The sequence below is a fragment of the Dipodomys spectabilis genome, unplaced genomic scaffold (genome assembly GCF_019054845.1).
Source record: "Dipodomys spectabilis isolate Male_0828 unplaced genomic scaffold, ASM1905484v1 ptg000002l, whole genome shotgun sequence".
NCBI classification, from domain to species: domain Eukaryota; kingdom Metazoa; phylum Chordata; class Mammalia; order Rodentia; family Heteromyidae; genus Dipodomys; species Dipodomys spectabilis.
This window is the reverse complement of record NW_024870679.1, coordinates 20,096,429-20,117,029: the sequence shown is the minus strand read 5'-3', so window position 1 is coordinate 20,117,029 and position 20,601 is coordinate 20,096,429. Positions and strand designations below refer to the sequence as shown.

General features: G+C 35.5%; 1 protein-coding gene across 1 annotated transcript in view; it reads right to left on the bottom strand.

Annotated features, from left to right (window-relative positions):
• The window catches only part of Col24a1 (collagen type XXIV alpha 1 chain), a 305,980-nt gene that overhangs the window by 145,420 nt on the left and 139,959 nt on the right, over positions 1 to 20,601 (bottom strand). Inside the window, exons 22-24 of the mRNA XM_042685239.1 lie at positions 19,830 to 19,874; positions 18,159 to 18,212; positions 15,001 to 15,045 (exon numbers count right to left, since the gene is read on the bottom strand). Coding sequence (XP_042541173.1) covers positions 15,001 to 15,045; positions 18,159 to 18,212; positions 19,830 to 19,874 — 144 coding nt within the window. The remainder of the gene's footprint in view (positions 1 to 15,000; positions 15,046 to 18,158; positions 18,213 to 19,829; positions 19,875 to 20,601) is intronic.

Sequence of the window (20,601 nt, the reverse complement as noted above, 5' to 3'; positions counted from 1 at the left end):
TAGGCCACAAACCTATTTAATGTGCTTACATAGGTAGAATGGCAGCTGTCCACTATTATGCCCAGTTTATTTTTTAATTGATTGAGATAAAACCTCTCAAACATTTTTCTGAGTCTGGACTCCAGCTATTATCCTCCCTATTTCTGCCTCTTGAGTAACTTGGATTATAGGCACAAGCCATAGCACTCAGCCATTTTAGGAAGTTTATCAGGAAAGTTTTCATATTCAGTTTCAGAATTTAGGTAAAATTCACTGTAGGAAGTGTTTGAACTAGGACCTTAAATTTAGATACACAGAGATGGAAGTTAAGCATTTCAAAGAGGGAACTGAGAAAATAACATACTCCATAATCCTAGAGTTTACTGGGATTTTACTGTATCTCCAAAATATCTTTCCTCTCTGCCACTGCCTGGAAGTATGTGGCTGTCATTTCTCTTTAATATATGACAGTGACTATTATTTGTTTTCTTTTATCTCTATTTCATCTTTTATCTTGAAGCCAGGCTGATATTTCTAACTGGTTAATACAATCATGTCTTAATATTACTAAAATTTCAACATCTTCTAACTGCTGTCTATAGGATAAAATGACTGGATGGCATATACACAGAGCCCTTCATTATGTTGCCATTGTTTAGTTGATTGGTCTTTCTTTTCCTTCTCTTTTATTTTTGCACTCTTTATGAGACAGTAAACAAAACAGCAATTCAATATACATTGGTTCTCTCATGACCCAGCTTTGATACATGCTGTTTGTTGCTGCTATCTGGATTAGCCTAGATCCATTTTTGGGGTTAGAACTTGTATTAATCAAACTCCTGTTCAAATGCTAACCTCTGATCAAAGTCATCCCATGGGGCTGGAGGCGTGGCTCAGCTGTCAGAGTGCTAAACAATGAGAAAAAGCATCAGGTACAAAGTTTGAGTTCCTATCTTGTATCAAAACATAAAAGGAAAGAAAAGAAAAAGAGAAAAAAAGGCTTCTTCGGTTTCCTCTCTCAGAATGCAATGTGTTTTTTCTTCTTGTAGACATACAATATCATAGCATGATGTTTTCTCACTGGTCTTCCAAGTACTATATGAAATTAAAGAACACCTTTTTTGCCTTTTATCTGAAGCATCTACCTGTAGGACAATTGGTGCCCAATAATATCTGCAGAATAGTGAAAATCTTAAAATATTTGTGGCTTAAGGGTGTAAAAATCACAATGGGTTAAAGACAAATGAAAAACAGAAAAATTGAATGGGTCTAAGACAAATGAAAACTTATAAAAGTTAGTGAATTCATTAGAAGTAATTACAAAAGAAGAGAAGAATACAAAGAAAATACTGAGCAATCAATGTTGGAATGAATTGTGGACCAGTGACAGAAATTCCTGAGAAAAGGAGCTGGGATGGATTTTAGAAGAATGAGGAATACAGCTTCAAACTCTGTAAGTACGAGGTTTTTTTTTTTCTTCATGGAAAACTGTGTATCAGGGCTGGAAAGGTGGCTTGGTGGTAGAGCGATTGCCTTGCATGCATGAGGCCCTGGGTTCAGTTCCTCATAAGCAAAAAGAAAAATGCCAGAAGTGGTGCTGTGGCTCAAGTGGTAGAGCGCTAGCCTTGAGCTGAAGAGCTGAGAGACAGCGCCCAGGACCAGAGTTCAGGCCCCACAATTGACCCAAAAAAAAGAAAACTGTGGATCAGATAAATGTTTGGTAATTAATTATAGATTTATTAAACAGAATTCATAGTTCATAATTTAGTTTTTCTCTACAAGTTCCTGTCCTTAAAGGACTTCAAATGTAGTAGAGGAAAGATGTATTTAAATAAGCAAGGGAATTAAATGGTAATAGAAGCATAGAAGATTCTAGAAAGTAAGTACAGAAGTAATGATGCTGCCTGGCACTGGTGGCTCAGGCCTGTAATCCTAGCTACTCATGAGGCTGAGATCTGAGGATCATGGTTCAAAGCCAGCCCAGGCAAGAAAGTCCGTGAGACTCTTATCTCAATAAAGCACTAGAAAACTGGAAGTGGCACTGTGGTTCAAGCGGTGGCGCGCTCGCTTTGAGCTGAAGAGCTGAGGGACAGTGCCCAGGCCCAGAGTTCAAGCCTCATGACCGACAAAAAAAAAAAAAAAGAAGTAATGATGCTTGAACTGACTTTTGAATGATATAGTATTTCCCATGTATCCACTTACTAAAATTAACCCAAGAAAACAGCCATTTACAAACAAGATATAAGGCAAATGTAAAGTATCTCTCTCAACCAAATGGGAAATGAAAGTCACTGAAAACACTTTCAAAAACAATAAGAAACTTGAAAATTTAATATGTGGCAGAGCTTTGACCCTTAAAGCAAGACTTCAAAAGGTATGTCTAATACTCAGCAAACACATGCATATAAAGAGCAGATTTTATCTTTTTCAAAATATTTCCTGGTAAGATTCTAAACTGTTAGGGGAAAATGACAAATTCCAGTAGAACACTTTGAACATGCAAGTAATTCATTCTGATCACAACCAGTCCATAAAATCAATGAACATTAACAACACAATTTGTCTGCTAATTTAAAGTTGTTTTCTGATTTGAAAGATGTGAAGAAATCACATTTTGTATTTATTGCTCTTTTGTGAATGATTAAAAAACTAATGAGGGAGGACACACTTAAGAGTAGATTCCATCAGAACTGATACATCACAGATAAAGCAAAAATTTCTAGAACAGAAAAGGACAATCTTCAGCTGGCAGGCCAAGTCCAGACAGCCATCTGTTTTTGGAAATAAAGTTTCACTGGGAATGGAGCCAAACTCCTTCATTTATGGATTGTTGATGGCTGCTTTTATACTACAACAGAAAAGCTGAGCAGTTATGATAGAGAGCATATGGCTGGAAATATGTACTATCTGGTCCTTCACAGAAATGTTTGCTGGCTTATGTTCTATAGTACTTGTAATTCTTACATTGCAAAATTTAGTCCATTGGTTATGTAGGTCTTAATTTTTTTTTTAATGAAGCAGATACAGAGTTCTATTGACTAGCATTACTTGCAGGATATTTGAACACCATTTGCTATAAGAGTGATAGTGTCAACTGTTGGCACAATCAATACATGTGCCCTGGACCCTAGCATTATGTCCATTTGTCCATCTCATTACTAAGATATTTCTAGAAACAGTTACCAGCCATTGATGTGTGAATATAGTACTAAATGCAAATAGTGTAGTTTCTGCATAAACACAGTTGCAAGAGTAGTTTCTTAGAACCTCTTTCCAACCAAATGCCACATTTAAACTCCTACTATCTGTCATTTCCTGAAAAATCTCTGAATAACCCTTTATAATGTGCCTACCTATGAGAATAAAGAGAAGATAGATATGTTTTTAGCCAGACATGGGTTTCTGTTCCACATGCTTTTACAAGTGTCAAAAGAAATTATTAGTATTATTATTATTTTGAGCATCTTTTTTTTGTGGGTCATGGTACTTGAACTCTGGGTTTGGGCACTGTCCCTGAGCTCTTCAGCTCAAGGCAAGCACTTACCACTTGAGCCCTAGCACCACTTCTAGTTCTCTGGTGGTTAATTGGAGATAAGAGTGTCACGGACTTTCCTGCCATGGCTGGCTTTGAACTGTGATCCTCAGATCTAGGCCTTCTGTGTAGCTAGGATTACAGGCATGAGCCACTGGTGCCTGGCTTGAGCATCTTTTTAATTAGTGATGTTTAACCAGAAATACTTATAACTTATATAACTATTTTTGTCATTTCAAAACATAAATCATATGACTTATTGAATTCCAGCACTTAGTGTTTAGTAAATGTATTTTAAGTGACACATAAATGAAGAAAGAAATAAGCTTTATCTGTATTTTGGCTATAATCTATGGTGATTAAAAACATGCAATACATGTGCTTGGAGAGAATAAGTTTACTTAAAATCATAGAACAATAATCTTTTTTTGACAATTGTGTAAAACTTCATACACTTATTTTTTTATTGTGAAAATACCATATAATTACATGGTCAAGGTAATGAGTACATTTCTTATCAAGTATTGTTGCCTCCTCCTTTGTCTCGCCTTACCATCCCTTCCCATCTCCCCCCCCCCCGCCCCCCCCTCACCAAAGTTGTAAGGTTCATTTTTCGACACAACATCTTGTACATCTCATTGTTGCAATGAGTCCACCTGTATCCCTATTTAAACAATTTGTTTTTTCTCTTCCCCTCCCCAAATTATACCAACATCAAATACAGTGAAAATGAAAACAGGGGTCATTCCGTGGGGGAGGGACATACAAAGCAACAAAGAAATATCTTATAAATATGCTAGAAACAATAGCAAGAAAGAAAATAATACTTGAGTCCTTATCTTAGGGTAAATTTCACCTAACATCAACTTATCTGACAGTTTTTGCTTGTCTCAGACATATACTAGTTATTGCAAATAAGAGAAACCATGGGACCTATGTTTCTTTGGGCCTGGCTTACTTCACTTAATAATCTTTAAACTTGTTTAAATTCTAGGCCTACCTCAGCACAAGTAAAGAATTACACTAAAAGACTGTATATTGGGTATAGGGTATTGGAACTTCTTTTTTTGTAGCCTACATCCATCCAATCTATCAACAAACAAATACATTTCACACAAATATACCTGAGTTATGTCCTCTTCTCTTTAGAGAAGTGTCTATCATTTTGCTAAACACTTTTAAGAGAATTCTCATGTCTAATAAGAAATTTAGTACTAAGAAATCATTTTAGTAGTAAGAAAACAAGAATTTAGAGATCTGCTATAATTTTTCTGAAGCAAGTTAAGTGGCAAAAGTAGAAAATATGATTTATTGTACGTTCCAGGAGTGTTTTCTCCCTATTCCTCGGTTGACTCATGCCATTCTTTATGGTTACAACTCACATGTAATTTCCTCAACTCAGCTTCTATTCTCTTCTGATCTAAATTTGATTTCCATGTTATAGTCCTTGTATATTTCCTTTATGAAATGAATCACAACTTATAATTAAATATTTATTCATATGATTAGTTAATATCTGTCAAAGGACTATACAAGGACTCCTGTTTACATAGTAGTCATAATAGTATCAGTAATTATCTTCTGATAAACAACTGAATAAACAGTAAATCTAATAATAAGATATTGAATCACTCTATAGATAAGCCTGTTTGAACATTAGATATTCATTTAAATATGCTTTATTGCATTACACCAATATTTATCAATTAACCCTAATCAAGTAATCTGTGAACAATGCTGGAAAGTACATTGTATTCTCTTATATAGCCCTTCAAATACTTATATCCTAGACAGATTAAGTATGTTAATTATGGTAGGCTAACTCTAGATTTACTAATAAAAATAGGATAGATAGAATGAAGGAGATTAGTATCTTTTGAAATTAAAGAATCAATTAATGCAAGTTTATAGACATCAGTTCTTTGTGTACAGAGACACAATGTAGAGGATGCTGTGGTGAGTGGCATGCTCCATTACAAATTCAACTCTAAATACTAAAAATATGCAAAGAGAAAAATAAAACTAGAGGGGGCCCAGTTAAAGAAGTAAATGATTGTAAATAGACTGCTCAAAGTAAATATTAGCTGCTAAAGTAAAGTTGGGATATGCTAAAATTACGATTGATATCATAAAGTATAGCCATATCTTACCATATTTTTAAGAGCTTAATGGACAATAAAACTCTGAACTAGATAAACTATATGGTTTGGAAATTAATAAAATAAAAATAAAACCTGGATATTACTGAGATTTTAGATATTCTTTTTTAATATTTTTTTGGGTCCAGTCGTGGGGCCTGAACTCTGGGCCTGGGCGCTGTCCCTCAGCTCTTCAGCTCAAGGCTAGCGCTCTACCACTTGAGCCACAGCACCACTTCCGGTTTTTTTTCCTGCTTATGTGGTGCTGAGGAATCGAACCCAGGGCCTTGAGCATGCAAGGCAAGCGCTCTACCACTGAGCCACCTTCCCAGCCCATTTTAGATATTCTTTAGGCATTTTTATATTTTTAATACAAGAAATAATTTTAAAAATCCATTTATCTCACATCCTTAATAGAGAGAATATCAAGGTTGGAAAGCTTATTTCCTGATAACTTACCTAATTTTTAAACCATCTATAGGACATGAGGGCAAATGGTTGTTCAACTAATATTAAAATATTCCAGCATAATTTAATATGCTAACAGAAATTTCTAGTTTGGAACTCTGTGTTTAAATCTGAGATTTGCTATGTAACTTTGAACTGGTAATGTCCAGTGCACCAAGTTCACCATTTTAAAAGTGGCAATGAACATATATATCTTCTAAAACTGTATAAGAATTAAATAAATAGCATCATATGAATCATCATTTAGAAGTAACTGATGTCTGAAATACAGCAATAATTGTTATCTTTCCCCCCCAGCAACAAATATCTAGTAACTGCATCCATAGTCAATTTCTTCCTTAGACAGCATGAGATAAGACCTCTTCTACTGTACAGAACTCACCTAGCATGATTGTCAATAACACTTCAGAGTTTATTAGATAGAATATTATATGAAGAAAATGTGTTCTTTATTGGTTTTTAAACTCTGGATAAGAACTCTAGTTTACACATGTATTCTAAGCAACTTGATATTTAGAAATGTCAGAAGTTAACTTCTTTGACCTTAGAGAAATATGATAATCATATTTGATAAGAATTTTTGAATAATCTGATAAATACTATATTGAAATAAATGCTTTCTAGCAAAAACAAGAACAGACTTAAGACTTGGGATTAACTTATTATACTAATCATGGTTTAGGAGTAAATACACCTCTATTTTATAAATTTATAATCAATGGGAAAACTGGGAGCACTAGAAATATTTTTGGCACAAGACCAGAATTTATCTTGTTTAATTACTTAATCTTATCAAATAAACTTGTAGAGAATTTTATGACTTAATTTCTCAATTTAAAAAAGAAATTTCTCATTTAAGTGATGAAGTTATATTTATTACTTGCATTGTGACAATTAGCATACTTACTAAAGTCATCTTATTTGTTATTTACAATTTTATATGTAATATGTGGGTACAGTTCAAAGAATATTTTCACTATCTTTCCTTGTTATAGAAAATAAAAATACTTCTAATAGATCTGAGTCAAACACAACAAAGGTGGTGTAATAACACAATGGTGAAAACTTAATCTGTATTTGAAGAAAGAAATTATACTTGTCCAGTTAATTACTTCTTGGTTTGTTTCAATGCTTCAAATCTTAATTGATTTGTTTTATGACCTTAATAATAATGAAAGATAAGATTAATAATCTTATTAATAATAAAAATGCTAAGGTCAAATTTATCTTGAACTTAGCAGGACTAGGAATGAATGGCAAATATTAGAACAAGAATACTCCTGACTTAGTTAAATTCACTCTCCTTTTACCTCTCCACATCCCTCTAATCCTATTTTTCTCCACAATTCTCTCTAAGCCTAATAATTTCTGGTTTTCTAATTCCCTCTTTGATTTTCTAAGCCCATTAATCCATAGTTGTTTGATGTCAAATAGATTGTATCTGTTGAACTAAATTGTATCTGCAGCCATTTTGACTGTACAACTACAGGACTCTGGTTGATGCTTGTCTTAAAATAGTGTTCTAGAACAAAATTGGTGTTACTTTCATACCAAATAGGCAGAACAAGCCGGAGAAACAAAAGAAAAATGGCAAGTCTGGGTATCTCAACTCCCACTCATGATAATCAGGTGACAGAACAGTTAATGAATAATCCAGAGGAGAGTTCCCCAAAAGCTCTACAACTACTCCTGGTGAACATGGTGAATAAAAAAGATTGAAAATCTGCAAAGGACTCAGTGTGAGCATGATAGGGAGAGAGAGGAAGCAAACCAAAGATTAATACAGGAATCTCGTGAGTGTGAGGAAACTACTCAGAGATTAATACAGGAATTGCATGAGAAGGCTGAGAACAGTCAAAGAGAAACACAGGAATTGCATAAGCAGGCAGAGAACAGTCAAAGAGAAATACAGGAATTGCGTGAGCATGAGGAAGCTAATCAAAGTGTAATACAGGGATTGCGTGAGTGGAATGAGAATTGACAAAGATCAATAGAGGCATTCATGGAATCCATGAACAGACAGCTGAAGGAATCCAGGGAGACCACAACCCTTTGTGGTCTGAATGGAGCTCTACAGAAGGAAAGGGAGTCCAAGGAAACCATAGCCAATCAACTAAGTAATTTGAGAATAAACACTGAACACCAAATTAAGGAAGTAAAGAAGTTCATTCAAAAACTAAAGCAAAGCTTCAACAAAGAATTTGAAGCCATCAAAGCTGACCAATTAGAAGGAAAGGAAATAAAAAAAACAAAGTAGAAAGTCTTAACTAGGGTAGACCATGCAAAAGATCGAATCTCGGGGATTAAAGACAGCCTAGATAATATAGAGAAAGAACATACAACTATCCAAAACAAATCCAAGAAATGTAATAGATCTAATAAACATATGGAAGACAGCATCAGAAGGCCTAATCTGAGGATAATAGGTGTAGAAGAGCACCTAGAGACAGAAGTTAATGGTCTAGGAAATTTGTTTAACAGGATCCTAACAGAGAACTTCCCAAACATGCAAAAAGATAGCCCTATTCAGATACAAGAAGCTTTTAGAACCCCACATAGACCAGACCAGAACAGGACAGCCCACCGTCACATTATAATCCGCACAGGATCAATTCAGACCAAGGAAAAGATCCTTAAAGTTGTTAAGGAGAAAAGATCAATCATCTATAAAAGGAAACCAATTAGAATAATCTCAGATTTCTCAGCAGAGACAATTAAAGCAAGAAGAGCCTAGAATGATATATGCTGTAAAGACAAATAACTATCAACCAAGAATACTGTACCCAGCTAAACTCTCCCTCATAACCGAAGGTCAAATAAAAACCTTCCAGAGCAAGGAAAAACTGAAACAATATATCTCCACTAAACCAGCCCTACAAAAGATTCTTAAAGATGTCCTATACATAGAAAACCAACAAGACCACAATAAAGGCCAAGAAACCACACCCAAACTGGGAATCCAAGAACCATAGGAAGAACCCAATTGTCACAGCCCCCAAGAAGGTGGAACTACCAAACACCTCTCAGTCCTAACTCTCAACATTAATGGACTTAAATCTCCAATTAAGTGACATAGACGGTCTAGTTGGATTAAAAAGCAAGATCCTTCTATCTGCTGCCTTCAAGAGTCACACTTTGTCCATAAAAACAAACATATTTTGAAAATGAAAGTCTGGAATAAAATCTACCAACAAAATGGCCACCATAAACAGGCAGGAGTTGCAATCCTAATATCAGATAAAATAGACTTCAAATTAAAATTAGTGAGAAGAGATAAAAAAGGTCGCTACAAACTAATTAAGGGATTTCTCCTTCAGGAGGATATTGCAGTTCTAAATATCTATTTACCAAACAATGGAGCACTCAAATTTATCCAAGAAACACTACTTTCCCTCAAATCTCACATAGATCCAAAGACATTAATTGTTGGGGACTTTAACATACCACTAGCCCCACTAGATACATCAACTTGGCAAAACCTCAGATCTAAACAACTGCATAGATCAACTAGATTTAACAGACATCTACCAAATATTTCACCCAACAGCATCAGAATACATGTTTTGCTCAGCAGTACATGGAACATTTTCCAAAATAGACCACATTATAGGTCACAAAGCAAACTTGTCCAAATTCAGAAACAGTGAAGTTATGCCCTGAATTATCTCAGATCACAAGGCAATAAAATTAGACCTCAACACCAAAAGCCACCAAAGAAAGTCCTGTAACACATGGAAGCTGAACAATACACTGTTGAGTCACCAGTGAGTCATGGAAGAGATCAGAAAGGAAATTCAAATGTTCACGATACTCAACAAAAATGAACACACAAATTACCAGCTCCTCTGGGACACAGCAAAGGCAGGAGTCAGAGGCAAGTTTATAGCTTTAGTTCCTACATGAACAAATTGGAGAGATCTGAAACCAAGAATTTAATGAGACATCTGAAGCTCCTTAAAAAAAAAGTAGCCAGCTAAACCCCAATCCAGCAGACAGGAAGCAATAATTAAAATGAAATGAGAATGAAACAAATTAGAATCCAAAAAAAACATAGAAAGAATCATCAAAGAGTTGGTTCTTTGAAAAAAATTAACAAAATTCACAGGCCCTTGGCAAATCTTATCAGCAAAAAGAAGAGAACACACACAAATAAATAAACGCAGAGATGAGATTGGAAACATCACCACAGAAACAACCAAGATTCAGAACATTATAAGGGAATACTTCTCAAACTTTCATGCTAATATGTTTGAGAACCTGGCAGAAATGGACCTTTTCTAGCAAATATCAACATGCCGAAACTAAACCAAGATGAGTTAAACCAGCTTAACAGGCCCATATCAAGCATTGAAATAGAAACAGCAATAAGAGACCTCCCATCTAAGAAAAGCCCAGGGCTGGATGGATTTACAGCAGAATTCTACAAGGCCTGCAAAGCAGAACTCACACCAATACTCCTCAAACTCTTCAATGAAATTGAAAGAGAAAGTTCACTACTGAACTCATTCTATGAAGCCATCATAACCCTCATCCCAAAACCAGGCAGGGACTCATCAAAGAAAGAGAACTATAGACCATTTCTTTGATGAACATTGATGCAAAGGTTCTCAACAAAATTTTGGCCAATCGACTTCAACAATTCATCCAAAAAATCATACACCATAATAAAACAGGATTCATTACAGGGATGCAAAACTGGTTCAATATATGCAAATTAATTACTATAATTCAACAAGAGCAAGGATAAAAACTACATGGTTATCTCAATAGATACAGAAAAGCATTTGACAAGATCCAACACTCCTTTATGATGAAGGTTTTCAAAAAATTAGGAATTCAGGGAACATTCCTCAATACAATAAAGGCTGTATATGATAAACATACAACCAGCATTATACTCAATGGTGGAAAACTAAAGCCATATCCTCTTAACTCAGGAATGAGACAAGGATGTCCACTCTCTCCACTTCTCTTCAATTTAGTATTAGAATGCCTAGTTTCAGCAATAAGACAAGATGCAATTATAAAGGGGATCCAAATAGGAAAAGATGAAGTAAACCTCTCCCTTTTTGCAGATGACATGATCTTGTATTTAAAGAATCCCATGACTCCACTTCCAAATTACTCGAGCTCATTCAAAACTTTGGCAAAGTAGTAGGGTATAAAATTAACCTTCAAATAAAAATGGCAAAGAAACACATGAGGAAATGTTCACCATCCCTGGTTGTGAAGGAAATGCAAATAAAGACAACCCTGAGATACCACCTTACCCCAGTCAGAATGTCCTATATCCTCAAGTCAGCCAATGACAAATGCTGGAGGGGATGCGGAGAAAGGGGAACCCTATTACACTGCTGATGGGAATGTACACTTATACAACCACTTTGGAAAGCAGTTTGAGGGTACTCAGAAAGCTAAATATTGACTTCCCTTATGACCCAGTCATACCACTTCTAGGCATCTATTCTGAACAACAGGAACCAGTGCACCAGGACACATGCACCTCCATGTTTATTGCAGCACTGTTCACAATAGCCAGGATATGGAAACAACCCAGATGTCCCACCACAGATGAATGGATCCAAAAATTGTGGTATCTGTACACAATGGAATATTATGCAGCCATTAGAAATGACAAAATAATGGCATTTGCAGGGAAATGGATGGAGCTAGAAGAAATCATGTTGAGCGAGGTAAGCCAAGAGCAAAGAGACAAACAGTACAGGGTCTCCGTGATAAGTGGATGTTAAACCCAAAATGTTATGTGATATGACAAAATTAACAGGACTTAAGAAACAAAGGACTTCCACTCATCTGATCGAAACACTACTAAATAACTCCATGCTGCTGATCACATGTATGGTATATATGTGTACACCAGAGGGAAACCAGGAGGACGACACAGGACTAGAGGGAATCAGGGAAAAACATACATCAGCGGGACCCATCAGCTGCACTGGACATTGATCAAAATGAACTAAGCAACTCAATGGCAGTGATGGGAGGGAGGGAACAAGTGGGAAAGAGGGAACAGCTGATGCAATGTAAAAGGAAAGAAATCAATGGCTTTTCTGTGTGCTAACAATGAGAAAAGCATGGCTGAAATCAGGAAAGCAACTCCATTTATAATAACCCCACAAAAAATAAAATACCTAGGAATTAACTTAACCAAAGAAGTGAAAGACCTCTATGATGAAAACTTTAAAAACCTGAAAAAGGAAATCAAAATAGAACTTAGAAAGTAGAAAAACCTCCCATGTTCCTGGATTGGAAGGATCAACATTGGGAAAATGGCAATACTTTCCTAGGCTATCTACAAATTCAATGCGATACCTATCAATATTCCAGCCTCATTCATCAAGGAAATAGAAGAGGCAATCCAAAAATTCATATGGAACAATAAAAGACCCTGAATAGCTAAAATGATCCTTTACAGAAAGAACAGTGCTGGAGGAATATCAATACCAAATTTCAAACTCTACTACAAAGCCATAGTAATCAAAACAGCTTGGTACTGGCACAAGAACAGACCTCAGGACCAATGGAATAGAATTGAAAACCCAGAAATGAACCCACAGACCTATAGCCATCTAATCTTTGATAAGGGAGCTAAAAAAAATAGAATGGAAGAAAGACAGCCTCTTCAGTAAATGGTGCTGGCAAAATTGGTTAATCACTTGTAGAAAACTAAAGCTAGATCCTTATATATCACCCTGCACCAGAATTAACTCCAAATGGATCAAAGACCTCGGAGTCAAAGCAGGCACTCTGAAAACATTACAGGATGGAACAGGAGAAACCTTAGGTCTCCTTGGCACAGGCCGAAATTTTCTTAATAGAGATCCAGAAACACAACAAATCAAAGAAAGGTTGGACAAATGGGATTGCATGAAGCTGCAGAGCTTCTGCATGGCAAAGATTAATAGGAAGCCTACAGATTGGGAGAAGATCTTCACTAGCCATACAACAGACAAGGGTCTCATATCTAAAATATACCTGGAACTCAAAACATTAAATCCCCCAACAACAAATCCTCAAAGAAGCAACTGCCCAATAAATAAGTGGACTAAAGACTTAAAGAGAAACTTCTCTGAAGAGGAAAGAAGGATGGCCAATAGACACATGAAGAAAGCTCAACCTCTTTAGCCATAAAAGAAATGCAAACCAGCTGGGCGCTGGTGGCTCACGCCTGTAACCCTAGCTACTCAGGAGGCTGAGATATGAGGATTGTGGTTCAAAGCCAGCCCGGGCAGGAAAGTCTGTGAGAGACTCTTATCTTCAATAAAGCACGAGAAAACGGGAAGTAGCACTGTGGTTTAAGTGGTAGCGTGCTTGCCTGGAGCTGAAGAGCTGAGGGACAGTGCCCAAGCCCAGATTTCAAGCCCTATGACTGACAAAAAAGAAAAGAAAGAAATGCAAATCAAAATAACATTGAGATTCCCCCCAGTTAGCATGGCTATATCAAGAACTCTAATAACAACAGATGCTGGAGGAGATGTGGCCAGAATGGAACTCTACTAGCATTGTTCGTGGGAGTGTAAACTTGTTCAACCACTTCTGAAAGCAGTATGGAGGTTCCTCTAAAGACTCCACATAGAGCTCCCCTATGACCCAGCAATCCCACTTTTGGGCATTTACCCAAATGATAACAAACAAGACCATACTAAAGCTACCAGCACAACTATGTTTATTGCAGCATTATTTACCATAGCTAAGATATGGAACCAACCCAGATGCACCTCAGTAGATGAATGGGTCAAGAAAATGTGGTGTATATACACAATGGAATTCGATGCCTCCATCAGAAAGAATGACATTGCCCCATTTGTTAGGAAATGAAAAGACTTGTAGAAAACTATATTAAGTGAAATAAGCCAGGCCCAAAGAAACATAGGTCCCATGGTTTCCCTTATTTGCAAGAACTAGTATATGTCTGGAACAAGCAGAAAAGCTCAGATAAGATGATGTTAAGTGAAATGAACCCCAAGATAGGGACACAGGTGGTTTTTTCTTCCTTCCTATTGTTTCTAACATATTTATAAGGTACCATGTGATTTTTTTGTTGCTTTGTATGTCCCTCCCCCACGGTATAACCCCTGTTTTCACTGTATTTGATGTTGATATAATTTGGGGAGCGGAAGGGGAAAAATGTTTAAATAGGGATGCAGGTTAACCCATTGCAACAATGAGATGTACAAGACACTATGTTGAAAAACGAACTTTACAATTTAGGGTGGGGGTGTGTAGTTGAGGAGGTGGGAGGGACAGGATGGTAGGGGAAAACCAAAGGAGGAGGCAACAATGGTGGATACGAAATGTACTCATTACCTTGCTCATGTAACTGTAACCCCTCTGTACATATTTTCACAATAAAAAACCTTGTTTAAATAATAAAAAAAAAAGATTGGGCATGGTGATGCATGCCTACAATCCCAGAACTCCAGTGGAGGCGATCACATTTCACAGGATCTTATTATGTAGCCCAGGCTTTGCTTGGGACTTGTGATTCTTCTGCTTTCAGTCTCCTAACGTTGGGGTTATCAGCATGAAGCACCACACTTAGCTAGCTTATATCCATTTATTTATATAAGGGAATAAGAACTCTGTCCACTTATTACAAAGGGCATGTAAATTTTAAAAAAAGCATACATTAAAAAAAAAGCATACTCCTGAGCCCAAGAGGAGAATATCATGACTGTGTTTTCCCCCATTTTTCTTTTATGTAACAGGATTTATTTGTCAATGGAAACATGATTTTCTATATTTACAAAGTAAGAATAATCTGCTTCTTGCTAATATAATTATAGCTAATGGATTATGTTTAACATAGTTTCTAAAAATGCTTGCAGATGATTGGAAGAAATGAAAGTAAAAACAGCTTACTGTTTCACCAACTTTCCCAGTATCTCCTTGATCTCCTATTTCTCCCTGTTGATAAAAAACATAAAGTTGCAAAGTAACTATTTTAAACAAATTACTCTTCTGTTTCATTTTGTGAAATTATTGAATTATAGTCCAAAAATTGGCAAAGAAAATTTAGGTGTTTAAAAACTCTGTTATGGTATTGGCCTAGAATAGAAACGTTCCTCCATTTTTCACCCAAATAGTAGCTTAGTTTCTGACATTGCATTCTCCTGTTAAACATGCTGACTCATGTCTGTAATCCCAGTGGATAGTAGCTGGAGGATAGCCGTGTGCAAAACCTCCAAGTCTCTGAAAAATAACTAAAAAGCACCAAAGGCTATAGTCATGGTTCAAGTAGTAAAGTTCTTGACTAGCATGCATAAGGCCCTGAGATCAACCAGTACTCTCAGAAAAAAATTAAGTTCTCCTATGTATCGCTTTTAATTGCTTTAAAAACACTTTTCACACTAGATATGGTGGAATCCTCACACTCAGGAGGCTGAGTCAGGAGGATTGCAAGTTCCAGGCCCCCTGAGTTATATGGTAAGACCTTGTCTCTAACTCTCACCCAAAGTAACAATAAAATAAGAAAAATAAAATAAAACAATAAAAAAGAAAAAAATATGTGTACAAATAAAAACATTACAATATTTTTTGTGTAGTATGTATAAAGAAAAGTGATAGGCAATGTAAAAGATGCTAAGCATAAAAATATAGCGCTTACAAACAAGGGTGCTCTCCTTCCTCAGGCAGAAGAGAAAATATGTCTCAGGTAAGTACTAAAGATGGACACAGTTGCAAACAGCCTGTGAGCTGCAGCAGCTGAAGTACTCTAAGCATTACCAGAGAAGTGTGTGTGCTCCTAACTCTAGCACTACTTTTTTTACAGTCTGTAGAGTTCTGCATACCCAATGTCTCTCACAACTATTTGGCTACAAACATGACCTATTCTGAATTTATTTGGTACTGATACCTTATCTGCTTTATTCCAATCAAATTAATATCCTTATATTTCACTTCAGAAAATATAAGGCATCTAGTATATTGTGCTGTTGCACTGCGTGTTGGAAGCATTAAATATAGTGCGTGAACCACTATAGTTACTTTAAGTATTCCATTAGTGAGTTCATTAGATTATGACTTCATTAGTTGGACCCCGAAAAGTAGAGGATTCATAATTTTTAGTGGTAGGAAGTGGCATGAACCGAGACACAGATTGATAAATAATAAAAAAGAGGTAAAAAATTAAATACAGAATAAGAAATGTACTCATTACCTTGCCCATGTAATTGTAACCCCTCTGTAATGGTATTTTCATAATAAAATAATAATAATAACAAAAAAAGAAAAAATAAATACAGTTTACTATACATAGTGAATGTCATAGGAATATACAGTTTACAGAAAAAAATGAGTTTTGGCAAGTATATATTTTAGTATAAAATGATTAAAATAGGATAAAATGGAAAAGAGAGAGTACTATTTCTTGCTTCCCATCAATAAAATGGGAGTTGAAGATTCCAGAAAAATAAAATTTAAGCTGAAGGCTGGTGGTTCATGCCTGTAATCCTAGCTATGTGAGAGACTGATATTTGAGAATCATTGTTCAAAGCCAGCCTGGGCAGGAAAGTTTGTTGTGAGATTCTGATCTCCAATTAACCATCCAAAGACCAAAGTGTCACTGTGGTTCAAGTGGTAGCCCCCTAGCCTTGAGCACAGAAGCTCAGGGAGAGCACCCAGACTCTGGGTTCAAGCTCCAGGACCAGTACCAAATAAATAGAAAAAGTAAACTTAATATAGCATGGAGCAGAAATATTGTAGCCTCTAATGACATGTGAAATTGGTTGGTCTGAAATGAAACATGAGCCAATGTGTAAAATACATATATTTCAAATTATTTATTATAGAAAAGGGCTTAATAATTAAGCTCAGCAAAAATATAGTTATCTTTTTAAGTTTTGTATATAACTTGAGAAAATGAGGTATACCTATTCTCCCAATATAATTTCAGTCTCAGACATACTGATAGAAGATGCTTTATCTTACACTTTTCACTGACCTCAAAACCTGCTGTTTAGCTTTTTTTTTTTGGTCAGTCATGGGGCTTGAACTCTGGGCTTGGGTGCTGTCCCTGCGCTCTTCAGCTCAAGGTGAGCGCTCTACCGCTTGAGCTACAGCATCACTTGCAGTTTTCTAGTGGTTTTTATTGGAGATAAGAGTCTCGTGGACTTTCCTGCCCAGGCTGGCTTTGAACCATGATCCTCAGATCTCAGCCTCCTGAGTAGCTAGGATTACAGGCGTGAGCGCCCGGCTTAGCTTTTTATTTAGACTTTAACACCATAAAATTTAATGAGCTTAATATTAAAAAGCTGGAGCTTTGTGAGAAAATGTCATGACTTGTAGATTTCAAATTTTCTTTCTTGTTCTTTCTTTCTTTCGTTTTTCTTTTGTTCTTCAAACTACATTGCTCCTCCCTCCCTCCACTCCTCCCTCTATTCCTCCTTCCCTCCCTCCCTCCCTCCCTCCCTCCTTCCTTCCTTTCTTCCTTTTTTGAGACAGGGTTTCCCTTGTATCCCAGGTGGCCTCAAACCTCTAATCCTCTTGCCTCTGTCTCCAGAGTTCTGGGATTACAGTCATACATATCATGTCAAGCTGAACATTTTAAAACAATTGTTATGAATTTTTTCTTTCAGTCTTGATAATACACATCAAGATATTAAGTTATTTTATAATTTCTGTTATAAAGGATTATATAAAATCTGGAAATAAAGCAAAAACAAGTGATAGGCCTTTTGGTATCATAAAATGAACTCTATCCAATGACTAACAAGTAATATACTTAGACCCATTGTTAATTATGGATGAAAGATTTTGAGATTTATACTAATAAGTAAATTTCTGACCACTAGGACAGTTAATTTCTAAAGTTATGGTTTTTTTTTACCTTCCATCTAACCCACAAATCTTACCATAATTTTTTATTAAATTGTTCAATTGTTTCAATTGATCTTGAAACATTTTTAACATCCTCACTGGTTCTCTGTAAGCTTATATGTGCTTACTGTATATTTAAAAGATACATTTCCATCTTTTTGGAAGTTTTGTGTCAAAGATGACACCAAGGTTGGATGCTTTACCTTTAAGCCTTCTGGTCCTGGCTCACCCACAATGCCCTTCTGACCTGGTTTTCCCTAGTAGAAAAAAAATACATTAAAAAAGAGAGAGATAATTATTCTCATTTCTGAAAGTTTCTTGAGATTTATGAAATATAGGTGATTCATATGAAATGAAAATTTCAGAATTATTTAATAGATGTCTTTTACTGTAATCAGTACCCATTCATCCAAGTATTACCAGAATGTCTCCTATATATAAAGCAGAATTCTAAATTCTGAGGGTAGAGAGAACACTAAACACATCTGACCTCATATAGATTATATTTTGATAGTCTGACAAAGTCAGAAAAAGACAATTAGGTTAGATGTATGTGTACATGTAAGCACACATACACAAACATGTACACATGTCCTAGATAAACTCAACTATTCATGCAGCTTTGTTTCTACAGATTTTTAAAAGTATCATACATTAGTTGCATAAAGGTTTCATTGTGACATTTTTGTATATGCCTACAATATATTCTGATCAAATTCACTCCGTCATTCCCATACCCTACTTCTTAAACAATTTCAGCAGACTAAATATTTCCCATTTAAAATTTTCCAATAAAATTGTTCCAGTTTTATACATACAAATAATCTACTTTGATCACATTCATTCTCATTCACCTATTTTCTTATTTTTCTTTTTTTATTGTGTGTGTGTGTGTGCATGCACACGTGCACTTGCGTATATGCATTAATTGTTCCAAGAGGTTTCATCATGGTATTTCATTCAGACATACATATATTATATTTTTATCAAAATAACCCTTTCTGTTGCTTTCTCTTTCTCAACCAATTCATTAATGGGGAACAAATAATTTGAATTCATTTAATACTTTTTCTTTTTGTCTTTGCTTTGGTTGATGTGCTCTAATGGTTTCCTAACATGCACAGGGCAGAGCAAAGAACTGAAAATCATCTCTTTTTTGTTTGTATATGTGCTAATCCTGGTGCATGAACTCAGGGCCTGGGTGCTATCCTTGAGCATTTTTGCTAGCCACTTGAAGGCTAGCCCTTCACATAATTTTCACAAATTACTAAGACCTCTGAAAAAACCAAGTAAGTATATAGAAGGACATAAAATTCAAAATATCCCTGGAGAAATCAATTATTGTCTCACTTTATTTGTAGGGATTTAAGGGCTATAGTTTAGCTTTTGCTCTTCTGTTATACATTAAAATATTATACCATTAAAACAATTACAGTACAGCTGTCTTAAAGAAAAACACTTATTGAAAATAATTTATTATATATTATTTTTCCCCTTGAGATAGATTTCATTATGTAGCACAGGCTAGCCTAGAACTTGATATGTCATTTACTGTGGCTTTACTTGTGATTCTCATACCTTACCTCTTGAGTATTAGGATTCTAGGCATATTTCACAACACAGACTTAAGAAAATTATCATTTCTTTTTTGTTCTGCTTTCATGTTTATGGCTGGTGCTGTACAACTAGAACCATTCTACCAGCCTGGATTTGTGCCAGTTATTTTAGTAAAAGAGTTTCATAGATTTTTGCTGACTGGGCTGGCTTTGAACTATGATCTTCCAGGTTTCAGTCTCCTGAGTAGCCAGGATTACAAGTATGAGTTACCAGCACCAAGCTAAGAAAAAAAAAAGATATTTTTTAACAATACCTACTCTTGGCCCCAGTTCTCCAAAGGGTCCAATGGGTCCTTCTTCTCCCTTAAAAAAAGATCAGAACAGGTCATGTTTTATAATAAATGTTGAGTAATGTAGACCTGTATTCTTTATATTTATTTAGCAATTTGAATGTTGTTTAGAGATGTGGTGAAATGATATTATGATTTTCTTATATTTCATAATTATATCACCCTATACATTTTATTTATTTTCTGGAACACCATCATATCTTTCTAAAACAAGGCATGTTTGCTATTGGATTACTTTAAAATTCATAGGTCATACAAGCCATTAACAGAAACTTGGAATGTACAAAAGTAAAGTGCAGAGGATATTGCATGGTAAGGGTTGGAAATCACTGAGATTATTAAGTGAGGATAATATTTACTTGTTGAGTTTTGAGAGAAATTCAAAACTCTTAACAGGAGAAAGTCAATATTCACTGACATTTTAAAACTAATATACAAAGCATATTTTCTTCAGGCACACTTTGATAATTTACTCAAAAGCCTTTTTTTGAGATTAGGTGTCACATGGTTTTTTTTAAAATTTTAGTTCTTTCTTAAACCCTAGAGTTGCGAAGATACAACAGATTCCAATCAAATGGATTCTACTATGTAAGAGTTTTTACTTGATTTAGAATCAAAACAGCTATAATGTTAATATAAAATTTTGGTACATTCTTGTGAGGATCAAAGTTGCATGGGTGGATAAAACCTGAAGATGACAATAAAAATAGAAACTTCTAGCCATTATTTCTAAAGAGAAT